The sequence below is a fragment of the Osmia bicornis genome, chromosome 8, assembly GCF_907164935.1.
Source record: "Osmia bicornis bicornis chromosome 8, iOsmBic2.1, whole genome shotgun sequence".
In the NCBI taxonomy this organism is placed as follows: domain Eukaryota; kingdom Metazoa; phylum Arthropoda; class Insecta; order Hymenoptera; family Megachilidae; genus Osmia; species Osmia bicornis.
This window is the reverse complement of record NC_060223.1, coordinates 777,820-796,797: the sequence shown is the minus strand read 5'-3', so window position 1 is coordinate 796,797 and position 18,978 is coordinate 777,820. Positions and strand designations below refer to the sequence as shown.

The 18,978-nt window shown below is 38.0% G+C and overlaps 1 protein-coding gene and 1 long non-coding RNA gene across 3 annotated transcripts; both read right to left on the bottom strand.

The window, feature by feature from the left end:
- Positions 1–3,901: 3,901 nt before the first annotated feature.
- LOC114882477 lies at positions 3,902–7,859 on the bottom strand. The gene is made up of 4 exons (XM_046286854.1): positions 7,784–7,859; positions 6,988–7,206; positions 6,365–6,531; positions 3,902–4,366 (listed from the first exon to the last, which is right to left on the bottom strand). The coding sequence occupies exons 1-4, from the start codon at positions 7,857–7,859 to the stop codon at positions 3,902–3,904; spliced, it is 927 nt and encodes a 308-aa protein (XP_046142810.1).
- A 249-nt stretch (positions 7,860–8,108) lies between these two features.
- LOC114881657 lies at positions 8,109–11,019 on the bottom strand. 2 transcript variants are annotated; one of them, XR_006829602.1, is made up of 6 exons: positions 10,841–11,019; positions 9,995–10,781; positions 9,570–9,944; positions 9,367–9,497; positions 8,801–9,149; positions 8,109–8,527 (listed from the first exon to the last, which is right to left on the bottom strand). It is a non-coding gene; the product is annotated as an uncharacterized LOC114881657 (long non-coding RNA). The 2 variants fall into 2 exon arrangements; XR_003790310.2 differs by having other exon boundaries at positions 8,811–9,149.
- Positions 11,020–18,978: the final 7,959 nt, after the last annotated feature.

Genomic DNA, 18,978 nt, shown 5'->3' with positions numbered 1-18,978 from the left:
GTATCGTTGTTACTATACCTACATTAGATATAATGTAATATACTGATCCCTTCCCACAGATCAATGAACATATAATACCAGTATCGTTATTACTATATCTATATGAGATATGTAATATACATTTAATAACTATATCATTATTACTATATCTACATTAGATATAATGTAATATACTGGTTTGTTCCCAAAGACCAATATTCATTCAATAACAATATCATTATTACTACCTCTACATTAGATATAATGTAATATACTTATCCCTTCCCACAGATCAATGTACATATAATAGCAGTATCGTTATTACTATACCTATATTAGATATGTAATATACATTTAATAACTATATCATTATTAATATATCCACATCAGATGAAATTTAATATACTGATTTAATCCCACAGACCAATGTACATTTAATAACAATATCATTATTACTCTATCTACATCAGAGATAATGCAATATGCTGATTTGTTCCCCCAGACCAATGTTCATTTAATAACAAAATCATTATTACTATATCTACATTAGATAAAATGTAATATACTGATCCCTTCCCACACATCTATGTACATGTAATGACAGTATCGTCATTACAATATGTACATTAGATATCTAATAAACATTTAATAACAATATCATTATTACTATATCTGTTACGTCCCTAGTTATAACCCATTTTCGTCTTTCGCCATTCCAAAGAGGTCTTGCGTATTCCATCAGCATTTTCTCGCTTAGCAACGCTTGCGATACGAAATCAGGGAACTCGCGGAAAGCGATGGCGAAAACACTTTGCTTGCTGTTTTCGCAAGCAAGGAGCGTAACCTACTCCCCTTTTGGGAGTATAAGATTTCGGCGCAACGCAGGTACGCCAGTTCCGTGATGGCGTAGTGCAAAGACCGAAGTTCTGTCCGTTCGCGACCCGCAGCAGATCCGCGCATAAAGCTACTCGAAACCAGGAAGATCAGCGACGACCTGCTCGGCCGACGGTTCAACACGAGTGTGTCGCCGTGGTCTGAGATTGCTGACCCATAATTGGACCAAGTCCAGGAGTGCACTCGTGTGCTGTGCAGGACCACCACCAACCGCTTGTATCTCCAAGGTCGAGTCATAGCCACGCGCCGCGAGTCTAGTGTGACGTCCGAAACGCGAAGTAGGTGTAAGACGAGACCTCTCGTGTGCATGAATAGTGAGTGAATACGAGAACGAACGAGTGACGCACAACACCTGAAGTCAGCGAAGGGTATGTAACTACAAGAGAATATATATATTGAAAATCCATATACGTGTGTCAACAATTACTGTACGCCCCATCGTGCATCCAGTATTACCCGCAAGGAAGGTCAAGGTACGCCTTTGCGTTTAAATCGGCAGAACCCAAAGATCGTAGAAACAGAAAAATAACCACCCGTAAGGTGGGACGTAACATATCTACATCAGATGTAATATAATATACTGATTTAATCCCACAGACCAATGAACATTTGATAACAATATCATTATTACTATATCTACATTAGATATAGTGTAATATACTGAACCGTCCCCAAAGATCAATGTACATATAATAACAGTATCGCTATTACTATATCTACATCAGGTGTAATATAATATACTGATTTTATCCCACAGACCAATGTACATTTAATAACAATATCATTATTACAATGTCCACATCGGATCTAATGTAATATACTGATTCCCTCCCACAGATCATTGTGCATTTGATAACAATATCATTATTAGTATATCTATATTAGATACAATGGAATATACTGATCCCTTCCCGCAGATAAATGTACATTTGATAACAACATCGTTGATAGTATATCTGCATTGGATATAATGTAATATACTAATCCCTTCCCACAGATCAATGTGCATATAATAACAGTATTGTTACTAGTATATCTACATTAGATATGTAATGTACATTTAATAACAATAACATTATTACTATATCTACATCAGATGTAATATAATATACTCATTTAATCACACACAACAATGTACATTTTTATAACAATAGCATTATTACAATATCTACATCTGATGTAATTTAATCTACTGATTGAATCACACAGACCAATGTACATTTAATGACAATATCATTATTACTATATCTACATTGGATATAATGTAATATACTGATGCTTTCCCACAGAGCAATACACAGATTGTAACATTATCGTCATTACTATATCTACATTAGATATGTTATAAAGATTTAATAACGATATCATTATTACTATATCTTCATTAGATCTGTTGTAATACACTGATTCCTTCCCTCAGATCAAGGTAGATATGATAATAATATCATTATTACTATATCTGCGTTAGATATAATGTAATATACTGATCCCTTCCCACAGATGAATGTACATATAATGACAGTATCGTTATTACTACATCTAGATTAGATATGTAATGTACATTTAATAACAATATCATTATTACGATATTTACATCAGATGTAATTTAATATACTGATTTAATTCCACAGACCAATGTATCTTTAATAACTATATCATTATTATTATATCTACATCGGATCTAATGTAATATACTGATTCCTTCGAACAGATCAATGTACATTTGATAACACTATCATTATTACTATATCTACATTAGACATAATGTAATATACTGATCCCTTCCCACAAATCAATGTAATTTTGATAACAATACGATTATTACTATATCTACATTAGATATAATGTAATATACTGATCCCTTCCCACAGATCAATGCACATTTGATAACAATATCATTATTACTATATCTACATTGGATATAATGTAATATACTGATGCTTTCCCACAGAGCAATACACAGATTGTAACATTATCGTCATTACTATATCTACATTAGATATGTTATAAAGATTTAATAACGATATCATTATTACTATATCTTCATTAGATCTGTTGTAATACACTGATTCCTTCCCTCAGATCAAGGTAGATATGATAATAATATCATTATTACTATATCTGCGTTAGATATAATGTAATATACTGATCCCTTCCCACAGATGAATGTACATATAATGACAGTATCGTTATTACTACACCTAGATTAGATATGTAATGTACATTTAATAACAATATCATTATTACGATATTTACATCAGATGTAGTTTTATACGGATTTAACCCCACAGACAGATGTACATGTCATAACAATATCATTATTACTATATCTACATTGGATAAAATGTAATACACTAATCCCTTCCCACAAAATGTCGTCCCAACTGAGTTCCTGTAACCAAAGCTCTTGAATAAGAATTTTCGCTCTGATAATTACAGGTGCAACAAAACCGAGTGGATCAAAGAGTTGTGCTACTTCTGAGAGGACGAGACGTTTCGTAAACTGCGTGTGTTGCGTAGCTGATATGGTCGCGAAGTTAAGTGTGTCCTGATGTGGAATCCATTTATTTCCGAGAATTTTGGTTGCGCAGTCGTCGAATGAAATTGCTGCGTTGTTCTGATCTGGTGCGAGGTCTTCTAGCAACGATTTGCTCGTGGAATGCCATTTTGCCAATGGAAATCCACCAGCTTGACAGAGTTGCGTCAGCTGATTTGCATCGTCCTGTAGATGCTCTGCTGTATCTGCACACCAAAAATGCCCATCGACATACCTGCCGTTTAATGGGTTCAAAAGCAAGGGGATATTTCGACCCTCCATCCTCAGCGAGTTGCAAGAGTGTTCGGACAGCCAAGTACGTCAAGCAAGTGTGTTCGTCCCGTACGTGACCGTGGTCAGCTGGTACTGCGTTTCCTTCTGCGTGTCATCAAGCCAGAGTATCTGCTGCAAGCTCCAGTCGTCTGGATTCACCTTGATTTATCGGTACATCTTCGTGACGTCAGTTGCAAACAGATGTTTGTATCTGCGTTTTCAAATGAGCAGATCTGCGATATTCAGCATCAGATTTGGACCGGTATGTAGAAGATCGTTCAGCGAGTATCCTGATGAAGCTGGACTGGAGCCGTTGAAGACCACACGCAATGTGGTGGTTGTGCTGCCCAACTTCAGAACGCCATGATGCGGAAGAAAGTACTGAAACGGACTGATTATTGAGTCATTGTTCAGTCTTACCATGTGACCAAGCTGCTCATATTCAAGCATGAACTTGGTGTACTGATGTATGTACTGAGCGTCCTTGCTGAGTCGTCTGAGAATCCGCTGAAGACAGTTATGCGCCGTCTGATACGAATTGCCGACAGCTCCTAGATGAAGTTTGAGCGGCAATCGCACGATGTATCTTCCGGCGGAGTCTCTTGAATGCGTGGTCTTGAAATGATCTTCGCACTCCTGCCCGTCTGGCGTGAGGAAAGGTGCCGTGTCCTGCGATGGCTCTTCCTGCGTCCAGAAGCGACTAAGTAACTCACTAAACTGGCGATCAGTATTATTGACTGTCACTTGATGAGCAGTCCTGCGAATTGTCTGAGTGCCCTCGAGGGGCCCGATTATGAGCCAACCGAAGATCGAAAGTTGAGCGATCAACGGTGATGACGTGTTCCGAATGATATTTGACTTGATGACTCGCCCGTATGCGTCTGCTCCGACAATGATGTCCACCGGTCTGGAGACGAGAAATTGAGGATCTGCTACCCACAGAGGAATGTACATATAATAACAGTATGGTTATTACTGTACCTACATTAGTTATGTAATATACATTTAATAACAATATCATTACTACTATATTTACATCAGATGTAATTTAATATACTGATTTAATCCCATAGAACAATGTACATTTAATAACAATATCATTATTACTATATCTACATTACATATGATTTAATATACTGATCCGTTCCCACAGATCAATGTACATTTAATAACAACATTGTTGATACTATATCTACATTGGATATAATCTTATATACCAATCCCGTCCCACAGACCAATGTACATTTAATAACAATATCATTATTACTATATCTACATCGGATCTAATGTAATATACTGATTCCTTCCCACAGATCAATGTACATTTGATAACAATATCATTATTACTATATCTACATTAGATATAATGTAATATACTGATCCCATTCCACAGATCAATGTACATTTAATAACAACATCGTTGATACTATATCTGCACTGGATATAATGTAATATGCTAATCCCTTCCCACAGATCAATGTACATAGAATAACAGTATCGTTATTACTATATCTATATTAGATATGTAATACAAATTTAATAACAATATCATTATTACTATATCTACATCAGATGTAGTGTTATATACTGATTTACTCCCACAGACCAATGTACATTTAATAACAACATCGTTGATACTATATCTGCACTGGATATAATGTAATATACTAATCCCTTCCCACAGATCAATGTACATAGAATAACAGTATCGTTATTACTATATCTATATTAGATATGTAATATACATTTAATGACAAAATCGTTATTACTATATCTACATTGGATCTAATGTAATATACTGATTTATTTCCACACACCAATGCACATTTAATAACAATATCATTAATACTATATCTCCATTAGATATAATGTAATATACTGATCCCGTCCCACAGATCAATGCACAGATAATGACAGTATCGTTATTACTATATCAACATTAGATATGTAATATACATTTAATAACAATATCAATATAACTATATCCACATCAGATGTAATTTAATCTACTGATGTATTCCCACAGGCAGATGTACATGTAATAACAATATCATTATTACTATCTCTACATTGGATCTAATGTAATATACTGATGCTTTCCCACAGAGCAATACACAGATTGTAACATTATCGCCATTACTATATCTACATTAGATATGTTATAAAGATTTAATAACGATATCATTATTACTATATCTTCATTAGATCTGTTGTAATACACTGATTCCTTCCCTCAGATCAAGGTAGATATGATAATAATATCATTATTACTATATCTGCGTTAGATATAATGTAATATACTGATCCCTTCCCACAGATGAATGTACATATAATGACAGTATCGTTATTACTACATCTAGATTAGATATGTAATGTACAGTTAATAACAATATCATTATTACGATATCTACATCAGATGTAGTTTTATATACGGATTTAACCCCACAGACAGATGTACATGTCATAACAATATCATTATTACTATATCTACATTGGATAAAATGTAATACACTAATCCCTTCCCACAGATCAATGTACTGCGACAACTTCGATGGGACTGAGTGTGCATATAATAACAGTATCGTTATTACTATATCTACATTAGGTATAATGTAATATTTGCTCCACCAGGAAACAGATTTTCGATTCCTTAATGTTTTTGGTACCAGTGCGGCTTCATACCAAGACCTCCAGCTCGGATACGGCGTTGTCTATATCGGTTCGGTTTTCGAATCTGAAAATGGTCTGATCACGGATCCGGGCGGGTGTTTCTGGCTGTAAAGCCAAGTTGGCAGTTATTATGGAGGCCCATTCTTCCATGCTGGGCGGGCTACATTGAATATTCCATTCTGAATTCATAGAGGAGCTTGTGAAGGCGGTAGTGGCGGTAAAGCGGTGCATTAGGTAGTTGTGATCGGAGCCAGTATATTTTGATGATACGGTCGAGCGGCTTAAGCAGGTTCTTAATTCGCGACTGCACGCCATTAGATCAATTCGGGATTGTTGGCGATTGCGGGTAAAGGAAGGGCCGCCTTTGCTATTTACAGGTATTAAGCTGGCTTGTTCGCAGACGCGAAGTAATCGATATCCGCGCGTGTCGGTTCGGTCAAATCCCCATTGTACGGAGCGCGCGTTGTAATCTCCGGCTATGATCGAGGGCTTGCTAGACAAAAGGATTCCGGTCAACAAACCATCTAACTGGCCTTCGTAGGTGGCCGTTGTAAGTGAGGGAGAAAAATAGCACCCGAAAATGATAAAGTTCCGGGTTTCTAGGCCAATACAGCCATCGGAGGTATGTATCTTACGTATCGCCCCGAGTTCTGCGGCTGGCGGTGGTCGCTGCACGTGCCATATGCTAAGGGTTCCGCTGGGATCGGTGTACCACTCGGGTCGTGGGCTGTACGGCTCACTTATTACCACAATGTCGGCACGGAAATCGTGCACGGCTTGCCAAAGAATGTCCTGGGCGGCGCGACAGTGGTTCAGGCTCGCTTGTAACACTGTGAAAGCGGACATGGCTGTTCCTGTTGAACGAATTATAGTATCAGTTTCTGCTGATTGTCTGGTTGTACATTCTATATCTACTTTACTTGGTTGCTTTGTTGTTATAATTTACAATTTGCGTTCCGCCAATCAATGACATTAGTTGTTACTAAGATATTCGCGATAACTGTGCTAATACTATTAACGGGCTAATGACTTGGATAACTTGAAATAACTTACTTTAAATAAGGACTAGAATTTCTGTCTGCTATCCTTTGCTCTCTCGTGCTTCTTCACTCCTGCCTCTTCTTCTGCTTCCTCTTCTTCTCTTCTCTTCGTCTTCGTCTTCTTTACAGCAATCTTGATCTCGCTGTGCGCTTTGTGGGCAATGTGCATATTAGTGGTTCGCATTCTGTATTCTAGGGTTTGATGAGTGCCTCACCATGCCGAGCACGATCGGGTAGGCGGGTTATAACGTAATTGAGGTTGGAAGGTCATGGAACGCTAGGGATGCGGTGTGCACGATCCAATGTATTGGCTGCTGGTTGTGGGTTCATGGATGCTTCTCGATGATCAATAGATTGGTGACGTGATTATTACTATTATCGATTTTCTCACCTGAGATGGATCCTGGGTGATGTGCAATTTGACGCGATGGATTTTCGTGATTGCGGGTCGATGGATTATCAACCATTGAGGCTGTATAAGATGGATAGGCGACGCAGCTCGGTCCTCTTTCCCGAGACGGGATTGGCTGCTGTATTGGTCTCAATTGTGGTGGTGGGAGGGATGGGCGTGGTGAGTGGCGAATGCTGCGTAAGTGGGATCAGGATTTTGATACGTTGAGTACGCTTCTTCCTTCTTAATTATTATCCAATCATCATTACCACATCTTACATTTTTATTAATGTTGTTCTTATTTTACATTTTTATATTTCTACATCTTACATTTTACATGCATCTTATACGGTGGCCAAATGCAGTTTGCAGACGAATGGATACTGCTCAGATTGCTCGGATTTAACAATATAAGTAACGTGTCTTCTGGCCGATATTTAATTTTACTCATTGTGTTTACAAGATCGTTAAGATCGTTAAATTCGTTAAATTATGTAATTTAATTTTAATTTAATTTAAATTTACTTATTAGGAGACTGGATATTAAAGGGCATAATAGTGGATAGGGGCCTGCCTTTTGCATTTCCTGATTGATGGTATTTATTTGCTGTCTCTTGGTACACTGCACCATTGGTGTGCGTTCCTGTCTGCAATAAATCCCTTAGCTATAGATATTTTGATGTGTTATGTTGCCGCTCGCGTGGTTAAGACGGCTTCTGTTTCTGCTTTCTGTAGCCTTTAACCCTGCAACGATTACATGATTTACGTTGTTCATTGTTCATTGGCAACAAACAAATTTAAAATTTAAATTGGAAATCTGAAGGTCTGTAATTTGTAACTGTAATTCGGAATTGAGATTCGGAATTCATGACTGGGATTCATGATTCAGGATTTTAGATTTGGGTTTCCGACCTCGGACTGTAATTTGATTTGTTCTGAGCTGGATTGAGTTAGTTACTTTGACTGTCTGGTTGACTTAATTGCTACCAAAGTTTATCTGTTAACTTCTATGCTAACTTGGGATCACCTGCTGTGTCATCCCGGTTTGGTACTCTCTCCTTACTGACTCTGCGCATGCATGAGTGCGTGCACGTGTATCTCATGTATACTGCATGCTTGCATGCATTGCGTGTATTGCGTGTATTGTATGTGTTGCGTATATTGTGATGCGCTTGAAGCATCGACAATTTTGTAGTTTGTCACTGGTCATGGATGCGCACTGTTGGGTTCTTCCCACCATTGTAATTGCATTTAATTTCGACCAGTCAATTGCTTTGCCTTGTTTATTTGTTTTACTGAACGTGAGCAAGCGGGATTCTTTCGGCTTGGTATCAGTATACTTCCTGCTGCAATGTGATGCAGTGCACTGAAATTTATAAATTCATAGATTCATAAGGACACAAACTTTTACTTTATGAGTTAGATTTTGTGAAATTTTTGTGAAATTAATCGTTGCGCGAGTTATTATTATCATAATGTGGATTCGCATGAATGTCGCTCGGTTAAGTCGCGGTTAAGTCGGAAACGCAAGCAGGCGAGGTTGCTACTCTTAATCTCCCTTAAACTTATATTTCACAGCGTACTGGTGGCGTGGTTCCATCACTGATAAGGGGCTGCTTACAGCTGATGGTGCATCCTCATGCACCTATATGGGCGGGTAATCAATTATTCTTCCTGGCCTCTCTTCGATCCTTTCGGCCGTTACGATCATTCTCTGTAATCATTGGTTGATTGTTAATTGAGGACGAGTGGTGGTTTAGCATATGGTTTTAGTTAACTCCCTTACGTTATATCTATGTCATGTTCTGTTCATTGTCAGTATCATCGTTATTGTTGTTGCTTTATTGTCCTACTTTTGGAGTTATCAACTTCTAGTCCTCTTTGTATGGGTACACTTTCTGGCGAAATCTTATACGATGCATGGAAGTTTCGTTTTTTCGTTGCGGATGATTATTTCTTGTCCATTAGTGCTTATTATCTATTCAGTTTTACTCCTCGCTTCCTTCATCCCTATATTTTCCTCTTTCAGCTGTAATTGGTACTCACGGTTATTGCCACTGGTGGGGTTTTGTAACCCCGTTTGTAAACCCTCTAAACCTTTTAGTCCTTGGCGTAGGTCTAATGCTCAAACATTTTGTTTCATTCCATTCCAAGTAGCGCGCTGAAATATTGACATTATTGACTATTTCTTGCAAACTGATATATGCTCACCTGGCGGCTTGGTTCGGACCCAATCTGTCAGTCAATGTGCCTGCTACCCTTAGTCTTGCGAATTCCTAGTATAGTAACAGTTCTGTTTGTTTGGATGGCATCTTCTGGCCACTGCTGGAATCTCTAAATTGACGTCAGCAGTATCATGGTTCAGTTACGTCATGTCAATTTCATGTTAATTTTTTCCTCTTTCCTCTAATGATTTAATTATTACAATTACTGCAGCCTGCAGTGCTGATTAAATAAAACACAGTGAACTGTACTTTCCTATGTGACCTAGATGTACCTACTTTCATGGTTGCTCCAATTGATTATACCAAGTTCTCGTCTTGCAGTCTTCTGCTTCGGTGATGGGAGTTGAGTTGTCGCAGTGATCTTATTCATTCCTGATGTGTTCGAATTAAGTCACATCGGATACAAGGGTGGCCGCAACCTTTCAGATAATATTCCTGTTTTGCTTTGTACACTACACCGTTACATACGTTACATACTTATATTCTATATCTCTGGCTTGCGACGGATTCCTGCTGCGGTCCTAATTGAATTATGGAACCTTTCTCCACTCGATTCCTCATATACATGACTAGTTCATTGCTATTACCGGATAATGGCATTCTGTATGCCCTAACGCTTTCAACTACCTTCTTAATTTCTAAATATATATTAAAATTACCAAGTTGAAGAAGGTTGTTGTAAATTGTCATCTTTAGGTTAGGTTTAATGTTTATTGTTTCTTCTCTTGCTGTCAACATATCAGGATGGCGATTGCACGGGTTACTTTGCGGCCCTAAAAATTTAATTAATTAATCTGGATGTACGATTTAACTTAATCTATTCAACACTAACCTATTTCCAAACCTAACTTGCGCCTCTCTTGTTGGTATATTTTCCTGCACCACACTGTTCGTTTTAAGCTCCTATGACTAATGTCAGCTGTTTAATGTTTAATTAATGTTATTTAGCTATTACGCCTCATTACACTTGATACAGCAACTGTTAGTTCTACATATCGCTCCTTAAGTGACACACCTTGTTGATTATTCTAACGTCGGGCGCGCGCTCTACCGGTTGTTCTTGGAAATATAATTCGATTATTCGATCATTCAACTAAGCTCGATGCGATTGCTTGGGATCCGGTTCGATCGATTGTTTCATGTACGGTTCGGCCAATTTAGGTTTCTTCATTTCCGTTGCCATTCTACGGATTCGCTTTTTATTAACACAATATAATAATAATAATAATAATATTCCAGGGATCACCGGCATGGTGATGCAGTATACTGAATAATAATGTCCGCAGATATTGCAAGCACGGGCTTATTTATGTTCATTTGCATTTGTATTTTGCCTGTTCGTACCTATTAGCTGTCTGAAATTCATTATCTGGAAACTGCTTAATTATTTCATATCACTTATCACTTATTGGTTATGCGCTATAATTATGTCCATGGAGCTACAGGAGGTAACATGCTTCCCTTTAGTCCGGGCGATTGGCCGGTTTGAATGATTTGGCCGGGTATCTTTCCAAATAATTAATCACTTCTTAGTTTTGCTAGTCTGTCCATCTGACTATTTGGTTAATTTATTGGGTTAAGGTGCAGGTTAAGGTCCTGGTGGAGGTGCAGACTTGGAGTTGGATCTGGATAATGGATGATTGATCATTGATCATATTGACTATTCATCATATATATCCTGGGTAATGGTGGGACGCGATAATGCGATGATACAGCTTGGGGCTGTAATTGTAAATTAATTGAATTGACCATATATTAGATGTGTATTTCATATATGGTAGTACATCAACCGAAACCTATGTCTAAACCTATGTCTAGACTTACAATTATTCCTTCCTTACACTCTAGCTTACATTTACGTCTTATACTCGCACCAACAAATCTATTACAATCTATTATTATTATTATCTTAATAACCTAAGCATACAAATACAAACTTAATGCTAACTTAACTAACTTATTATTAACCGTATTAACCGTATTACTGTTGTTGTTAGGGGTGCGGTGGATGCGTGGGTGATGAGGGAACATATGAGGCCGGGTAGGTGACTGTATATGGGGGCTGTATGAATATGATGCGGGTTGGTATGACGTATATGAAGGGAGTGGATGTGTGAGATATGGGCGAGATGGCTGGTAGGGGGATTGTTGGGGATAAACTGAATGATAGTTTACAGGGTATACCATGCTGCTGTTCGGCGGCAACTGTTGGATTGGGGGTTGTGCTTGTATCCCCATTAATGGGGGTGGGGGCTGATTGCGTGGCCGCGGATTGCGTGGCCGCGGTGCTGCTGGGGTCGATCTGGGGTGTCGGAGGCGGGTTTGGCTCCGGCGAGACCACCTGTACGGGTTGCGTCGCTCTGACGACGCCTGGCTTAGGTGCACCACCGCGGCCGCGTGGCGCATTGTCTCCCGCTGGATGCGCTCTATGCGGGCGGACACCGCTCTCTCCACCGACCCCGAGATGACGGCGTCCAGCTGCTGCAATAATTGAAAGTGGAAGGTTTTAGGAGTTGCTATATCTACGACTATTTATTTACGGCTGTTCAAGGCTATGGCTTAGGGCTATGGTTATGTGCTGAGAGTTTCGGTAGTCACTGTATTGACCTGATTTGGTTTTGACAATGGCAGATGGTGATCAATTACAATTTAACCCATGGCAGATTGTGGGTACGGTCTCAATTCAATTATGATTCTGCTCATTCTCATCATGCTTTGTTATGATATTACGATTTTGATTTTGATTTTGATTTTGATTTTGATTATGCTTATGGTTATGCATTGGCTATGATTTACCATGTTGGCCTTGAGTTTGGTCATTAGCCTATTAGCCTATCACCCTGGCTTATTTTCATTTCTGAATTTTAATTCTGAGCTTGATTGGGTTAATCTATTTATATTGGGATGATCTGACTTTGTTTTGTTCCACCCTAGTTTAGTTTAATCCCAGCATACATTCTAAGTATAATGCAATCATACCTTATTCTGATTAAACTTTATTAACTCTTATTAACTCTCACTCTACTTTATTATTCAATTATTTAATTCTAATTTAATTTAATTTATTTATTTAATCTAAACTTTTGCTTAACCTCTGCTATTTAATTTAATTTAATTTGATTTGATTTAATTAAATTTCCTCAAATTCAGCTAAATTCGATTCCGACTGGCGGTGGTTGGTTGGGATCACATTGGTTTCCTGTCTAATAATTGTAATTCCACCACAATATTGACTTGACCTGTCCCGGTTTTAATTTCTATCTCAGCTTTCATTTTAGTTTTGGTTTCTGGTTTCAGTTTTATTTTGTATCAAATACGGTAACTGCAATTCATTTCATTATGTTTTAGCATTGACTTTGATATAAACATCAATATGAATCCTGATTCCCATAGATTTTCGCTAATCTAGTTGTCTACTTTAAACTTAATCTAAACTGATCCTAATCGTTTCTATTCTGTCCGATTCAATTTGATAAGGCACGTTGCTGACGCTTAAGGATTGTCGATTGATACTTACGTTGGGGTACACCAAGATTCCCCCCTGGTCCTGATTTGCGGTGGAGGTTGAGCATGAGGCCCCGGCGACAGCATTTCCTGCTGTTGTGCTTGGCCCCCCTCCTCCGCTCGTCTCGATGATGGCAGGTAGAAGATCCTTTTTTAAATTTTCCATAGCGCCAGAGTTGTGAATGATTGGAATTGGATTTGGCCCAATTGGATGCTTGCCGGCGGACCTGTTGATTATTCACTTATGTACTTTTTGCCTATTTGCTTATTATTTACTTACTTATTTTATTTACTTATTCATTTAGCTATTTAATTGTTCAATTATTTTATTCAACTTATTTACCTATTTAACTAACTCATTTAATTATTTAATCATTTAATTATCATCTTATTACCCACATTATTTAACTACATCCAATTTACACTATTTGTTTGTTTTATTCACTATTCGGTTAAGGTATAGGCTACATCGCGCTTTACTTCAGTTTCACTTGCGCTTTGCACTCTACGTTTTTATATTATGAAACACTTTCTTACCTTCTCTCTTTACTTCCTATCGTTCCTGGTTGCTGGTCACAACAATTGCCTATGCTGCGTTTCTCTTCCCTCTTTCTCTTCTCGCTTTCTGTTTTGTTTAGCTGTTGGATTGGATTGTCAACTTATTCAATTGCTGTGTGAATGATGGGTGATTCCAGAGAATGAATGCAGTAATTCAATTACGTAACTGAATGATTGAATGTTCAATTGATTGATTGGCTAGTCTGCTCTTTTATGTATAATGAGATAGGGTGTTCATTAGTGCGTGAAAACAGTGCTAATTATGCGATTTGATGAGGATTAATGACATAACCTTGGTGACTGGCTCTTACCCTTAGTTAATTTGAGGCGGTATTCTCGATTCACTCCTTAAAATTAAAACTGTATAACAGACTGAATGAAGGAATATGTGGTACTGAAGGGAGCTGAACGAGCGGACTGGAGAGGCTGCGGGCAGTCCCCTCCGTTGCGGCTGTAGAAGGGTGGATCTAGACTTGGACGGCTGGCTATTGGTGGATGTGGCGATGCGCTCATTGGCTGGAGTGGGTGCATTAGCGAGGTTGGAGCGGGAATTGGCTGGGGGGTGACGCGCCCTTCTCTTGCCTCCTGTATCTGTGCCTATGGTGGTGGCCTCAATCGCAAGTTATGGCCGATGATTGTGTGAGTGACTGAATGGTTAATCCATGCTCTTATACAAGTTAACAGGAATCGGTCATGATTCCGATTTCAATTCCAGTTTTAAATGCGGCCTTAATTTTGTTTTCTTATTACTAAATAATTATGTCTGATAGGGATTGGTATTAATAACGATTCGATTCAATCCGATTCGGGCTAATCTTGATTTTATGATCAATTTCATGCGGTTTTACAGTAATTACGGTTTCCCTTCAATTTATTTCATACTGTCAATTTCGGTCTTTTACATTGTCTGTTCCGTTTGAGTTGGACTTCCATTGCATTTCTAATTCTGGTACGGGTCATTTAGATATTGGCAGCAGTTTTCGTTCCTTACTGTAATTATTATATAATTAGAGGCAACGTCAGAATACATCTTGTTACACTGTGTTTCTTTTTCCTTCACTCAATCTCGCCTTATTGTCCATCCATGGATACTGTCGTAACTTCCTTGTATTTTACCGATATTGTTGCCAGATGTATGTCTTTCATATTTATAGCTGGAGTTTGCCTTGTCTATCTATTTATACCAGCATTTCAGCACTTCAGTATTTTAGGGTTACGGCCACTCGATACCTGACTCATGACCTCGAGTCGTAAAACTTGGCCTTCGGCCGTATTGTTTGGGGCGTATCCACTCGGTCCTGACTGATGGCTTTATCTTAATGGTACACTTTAAACGTAAACACTAACTCTTGCTTTTCGATGGGCTAACTTTGAATTAATATTTTCCTTACTTCTATGGTTTGCTGTTTTCCCTCCAAATATTTATAGCCGCTTGCAGCTATCATAAATATTCCATTCATTTTACTCTTCTCCTTACTCGAGGTTGAATTCGATTTAATCCTATCCAAAATTGAGTCTTCTTTGGCTTGACCCTTAATCTTAGTCTTAATCGCCCGATGTTTCAGGGCTAGTTGATTCCCGTTCGGGATCACTCAATGTCCTTAATCACGGCTGAGCTGATATAATTTCCAGGCTCTCTAATTTTCCCCATCTTCGCCTCGACTGATTTCATTCCAACTATAATTTCGAAACTGCAATCTCAAACTTCAACCCTCAATTTCGCTGTATTTTATCCTGATTTCATTACTTCTTATGGTCTTATGGTCTTGATTGTGGTTGATTATATCTTGAGGTCACGGATTTTGGGATTTTGGGATTTCGTAATTTCAGGGTTCCGGAGTCTTAGGGTTGTAATCTATTAATTTTAAAATCTCCCTGTTTCATATCATTTCAATTCGTCTCATTCCGTCTCAATATTATTTTATTTTATTTTATTACGACCCTGAAATTCTTATCTAATTTTGTCTATGTAAATTGATCCTTTATCTTGGCTTTTAGCTGACTGAGTTTACAGACTCTGGGTTTTGAAATTCTCAGGGTTCGAGGGTTGGGAGTTTTGAGGTTTTGAGTTTAATCCTTAATTTTCTTAAAATTCATTCTATTTCACCTGAATCGCTGTTCACTTTGCTTCTATATTTTGCATTTAATTTATTTCTGGAATTTTGATTATGTTAACTCTAATTTTAATCCTGAGTTGACGTCATATGTTTGCGTTTCTTGTCTCTATTTGATTGTTTCGATTGCATCTTCCCAGACTTAATTGACTTGGTTGGTTTATTCTGGCGATCAGGGCCGGCGTGACCTTTGCGGGGCCTGGTTCAAATTTTGTGGAGCCGGAATCTACATTCTAATCCCATACTTAAGTTGCACAATAAGGAATTATTTATAGGTAGGAAGGATGTTGCATATATTTTGTTAAATGAATTTGATAGTCTTAGTTTTATTGGTTTCAACCGCGAACTTTGTGTGCCTTGGGGCCTTTCAAATGCGAGATCGGGTTCCGGCGAGCGCGTTGAACCTGCCTCGCGTCGGCCCTGCTGGTGGGAATTGTAGGGTGGTTTACCCTGAACCTTGGCTTTAATTCAATTTAACTTCATTTAATTTAATTTAATTGGATTTGATTTAATTTTAATTTAATTTTAATTTTAATTTCAATTCTAATCTCTATCTCAAAGATACGGTGCTGGTTCTGATTTTCTCGGTGTTACTCATGGCTTCCGGTTTTTCTCACTCACATCATGATCATGAGCTAAACTGGTTCATCCCAATTGTTATTTCAATCTTGACTATTGTTTCAATTTAGCCTCACTGAATCCCGTTTTGCTTCATTCAATTCTGATCTGATTTGATTATGGCTTCGTTAAGGCCTAGATGTTGGCTAATTAAACTCTACATATTAATTTACGGATTTTGGATTTTGCAATCTTCAGGGTTCTGGAACCTTACGGTGTTAAATCTTCAATCTCATCCGGTTTTATCATCTATTTCATATTACTTTCATTTATTTTATTTTATCTCGCATGGTTGAATCTTATTTGATTTTGACTGTGTTAATCATAAGTTTAATTACGACTTCATGTTTTCACCTAGATTGATCTTTATTCTGACTGCAACCTTCCGGGATTTAATTCAATGTCGAATCTCGATCCTGGATAGAATTGTAGTCTTAGCTTTGTCTTCTTGTTCTGACTTGAATTTTAATATTGGTACTGCCTTGTTTCTTGATTCAGTATTACGTAGGGTTGGATATAATTTGGGGGCGTGAGGAGGGGTGCCTTTCCTTTCCTCTGCATATGCTTACTTTAGCTTTAACTTTTGCTTCACTTTCACCTTTACCTTGTTGCCGGCTTATTTGGTATCGATGTATTGATGCATTATGAGACGGGAGTTTTTGCCGCCGGGCCCGCCTGCTGTTTGCCTTATATTTTCAACTCCCAGAGTTTTTTCGGATTTTTCAGCCAGTCGATTTGCTAGGCTGTCGATAGAGCGGACATTGCTTCGTCCTTAGTCTGGTATGTCTAGCATTCCGGGACTGTCGTCGCTCTGGTACTTGACGTAATGACCTCGGGTCCGCAGAGCTGTCGTACGTGTGGCAGGGATCGTATTTCACTCAGCCTAATCGGTGAGACATTCGTTTTGAACGGCTGTTTATTGTCGTTTGGAACGACGACGCTGGCCGATTTTGTTGTCTTGCGGGGCCCCAACATGGATCTCTATTCTTTTCTTTGAATTGCTGCATGCTGCCCTGCTGGTTGTCTGGTTGTTGAAAGGTCTCTGTACGTGCGTGCATACAGGCCTGTTATTTACGGCTGGATTTGCGTGCGCGGCGGAAACTTGGATGCTTGTGAGGCGTGCTTTGATTTATCCTTAAACATCATTCGGTGTAAATTTTTACTTTTATTTGCATTTGTATGGACATAATCGCTCATAATCACTCATAATCGCTTACAATTTGCAATTTGCAATTTGCAATTTGCAATTTATAACTTACAATCTATACTTTATAAGGTAGGGGGGATTGAGTCAATAATACTTACGGTTATATTTAATTGGAATATAACTCATTTGTTGTACTTATTATTTTACATTATTTTACATTATATTACATTGCATTGCGTTACGTTACATCATGTCGGATACGTATGTTGCGCGTTACGCACTTTCTGTAGTTCCTCAATGTGTGAATATCCTTAGCTGTTTCACTTGCATTCAGTATACATTCATTCATTCATTTATTATTCATTCATTCATTTCGATGTTGATTGATTAAAGTTATGCACTTATCTGATCTGATTTATCTTGACCTATTGAATTCCTGCTTCATATTTCATTTCTACTAGTTGCCTGTTACTATGACTTTATTCTGGTCTCTTTTGTTTTATTATTTTATTTATTAACTGATATTATTTGACTGAGTGTCGTTTGATTGGTCCTACGGGACCTTCCTGATTATATGCGTTATTTGACGCTATTTGATTTCTATTTTGACTTCATTTTGTTTAAGCTAAATGTTTTATTTTATTTTGTTATTCGGCCTTCGTTCTGCGACGATTCCTTGATTCCGTTGTTTTGTATAATCTGTTTTTTTTTTTTCTACGGATATGTAGCGGCACAGTGCGTCCTGCGACCTGCGCAATCTGCGGATCTTATTCGGGTTGATTTCATTCGATCTCATTTGATTTATTTCCTCATTGTTTTGTAACTCATATTTTATTCCACTCTATTACAAACATAGGATTCATATCTATTTATTTATTTATATATAGTAAATGATAACCGTAGTACTGATTTTATCCTTCACTTTTATCCGCTTGGAAGTTTATTTGATGTTCGTGTGCTCTTATAATTACCTTTTCGTGAAAATACTGTATATCGGACTTATCTTTGATGATAGGTTTGATGGTAAGT

Coding starts and splice junctions, on each gene's coding strand:
- LOC114882477 (XM_046286854.1), bottom strand. CDS start 7,859: ATGGTTGATAATCCATCGACCCGCAATCACGAAAATCCATCGCGTCAA. Junction 7,207..7,783: donor TCACCCAGGATCCATCTCAG/GTGAGAAAATCG, acceptor TTCGTTCAACAG/GAACAGCCATGTCCGCTTTC. Junction 4,367..6,364: donor TATCCGAGCTGGAGGTCTTG/GTATGAAGCCGC, acceptor TTCTGGACGCAG/GAAGAGCCATCGCAGGACAC.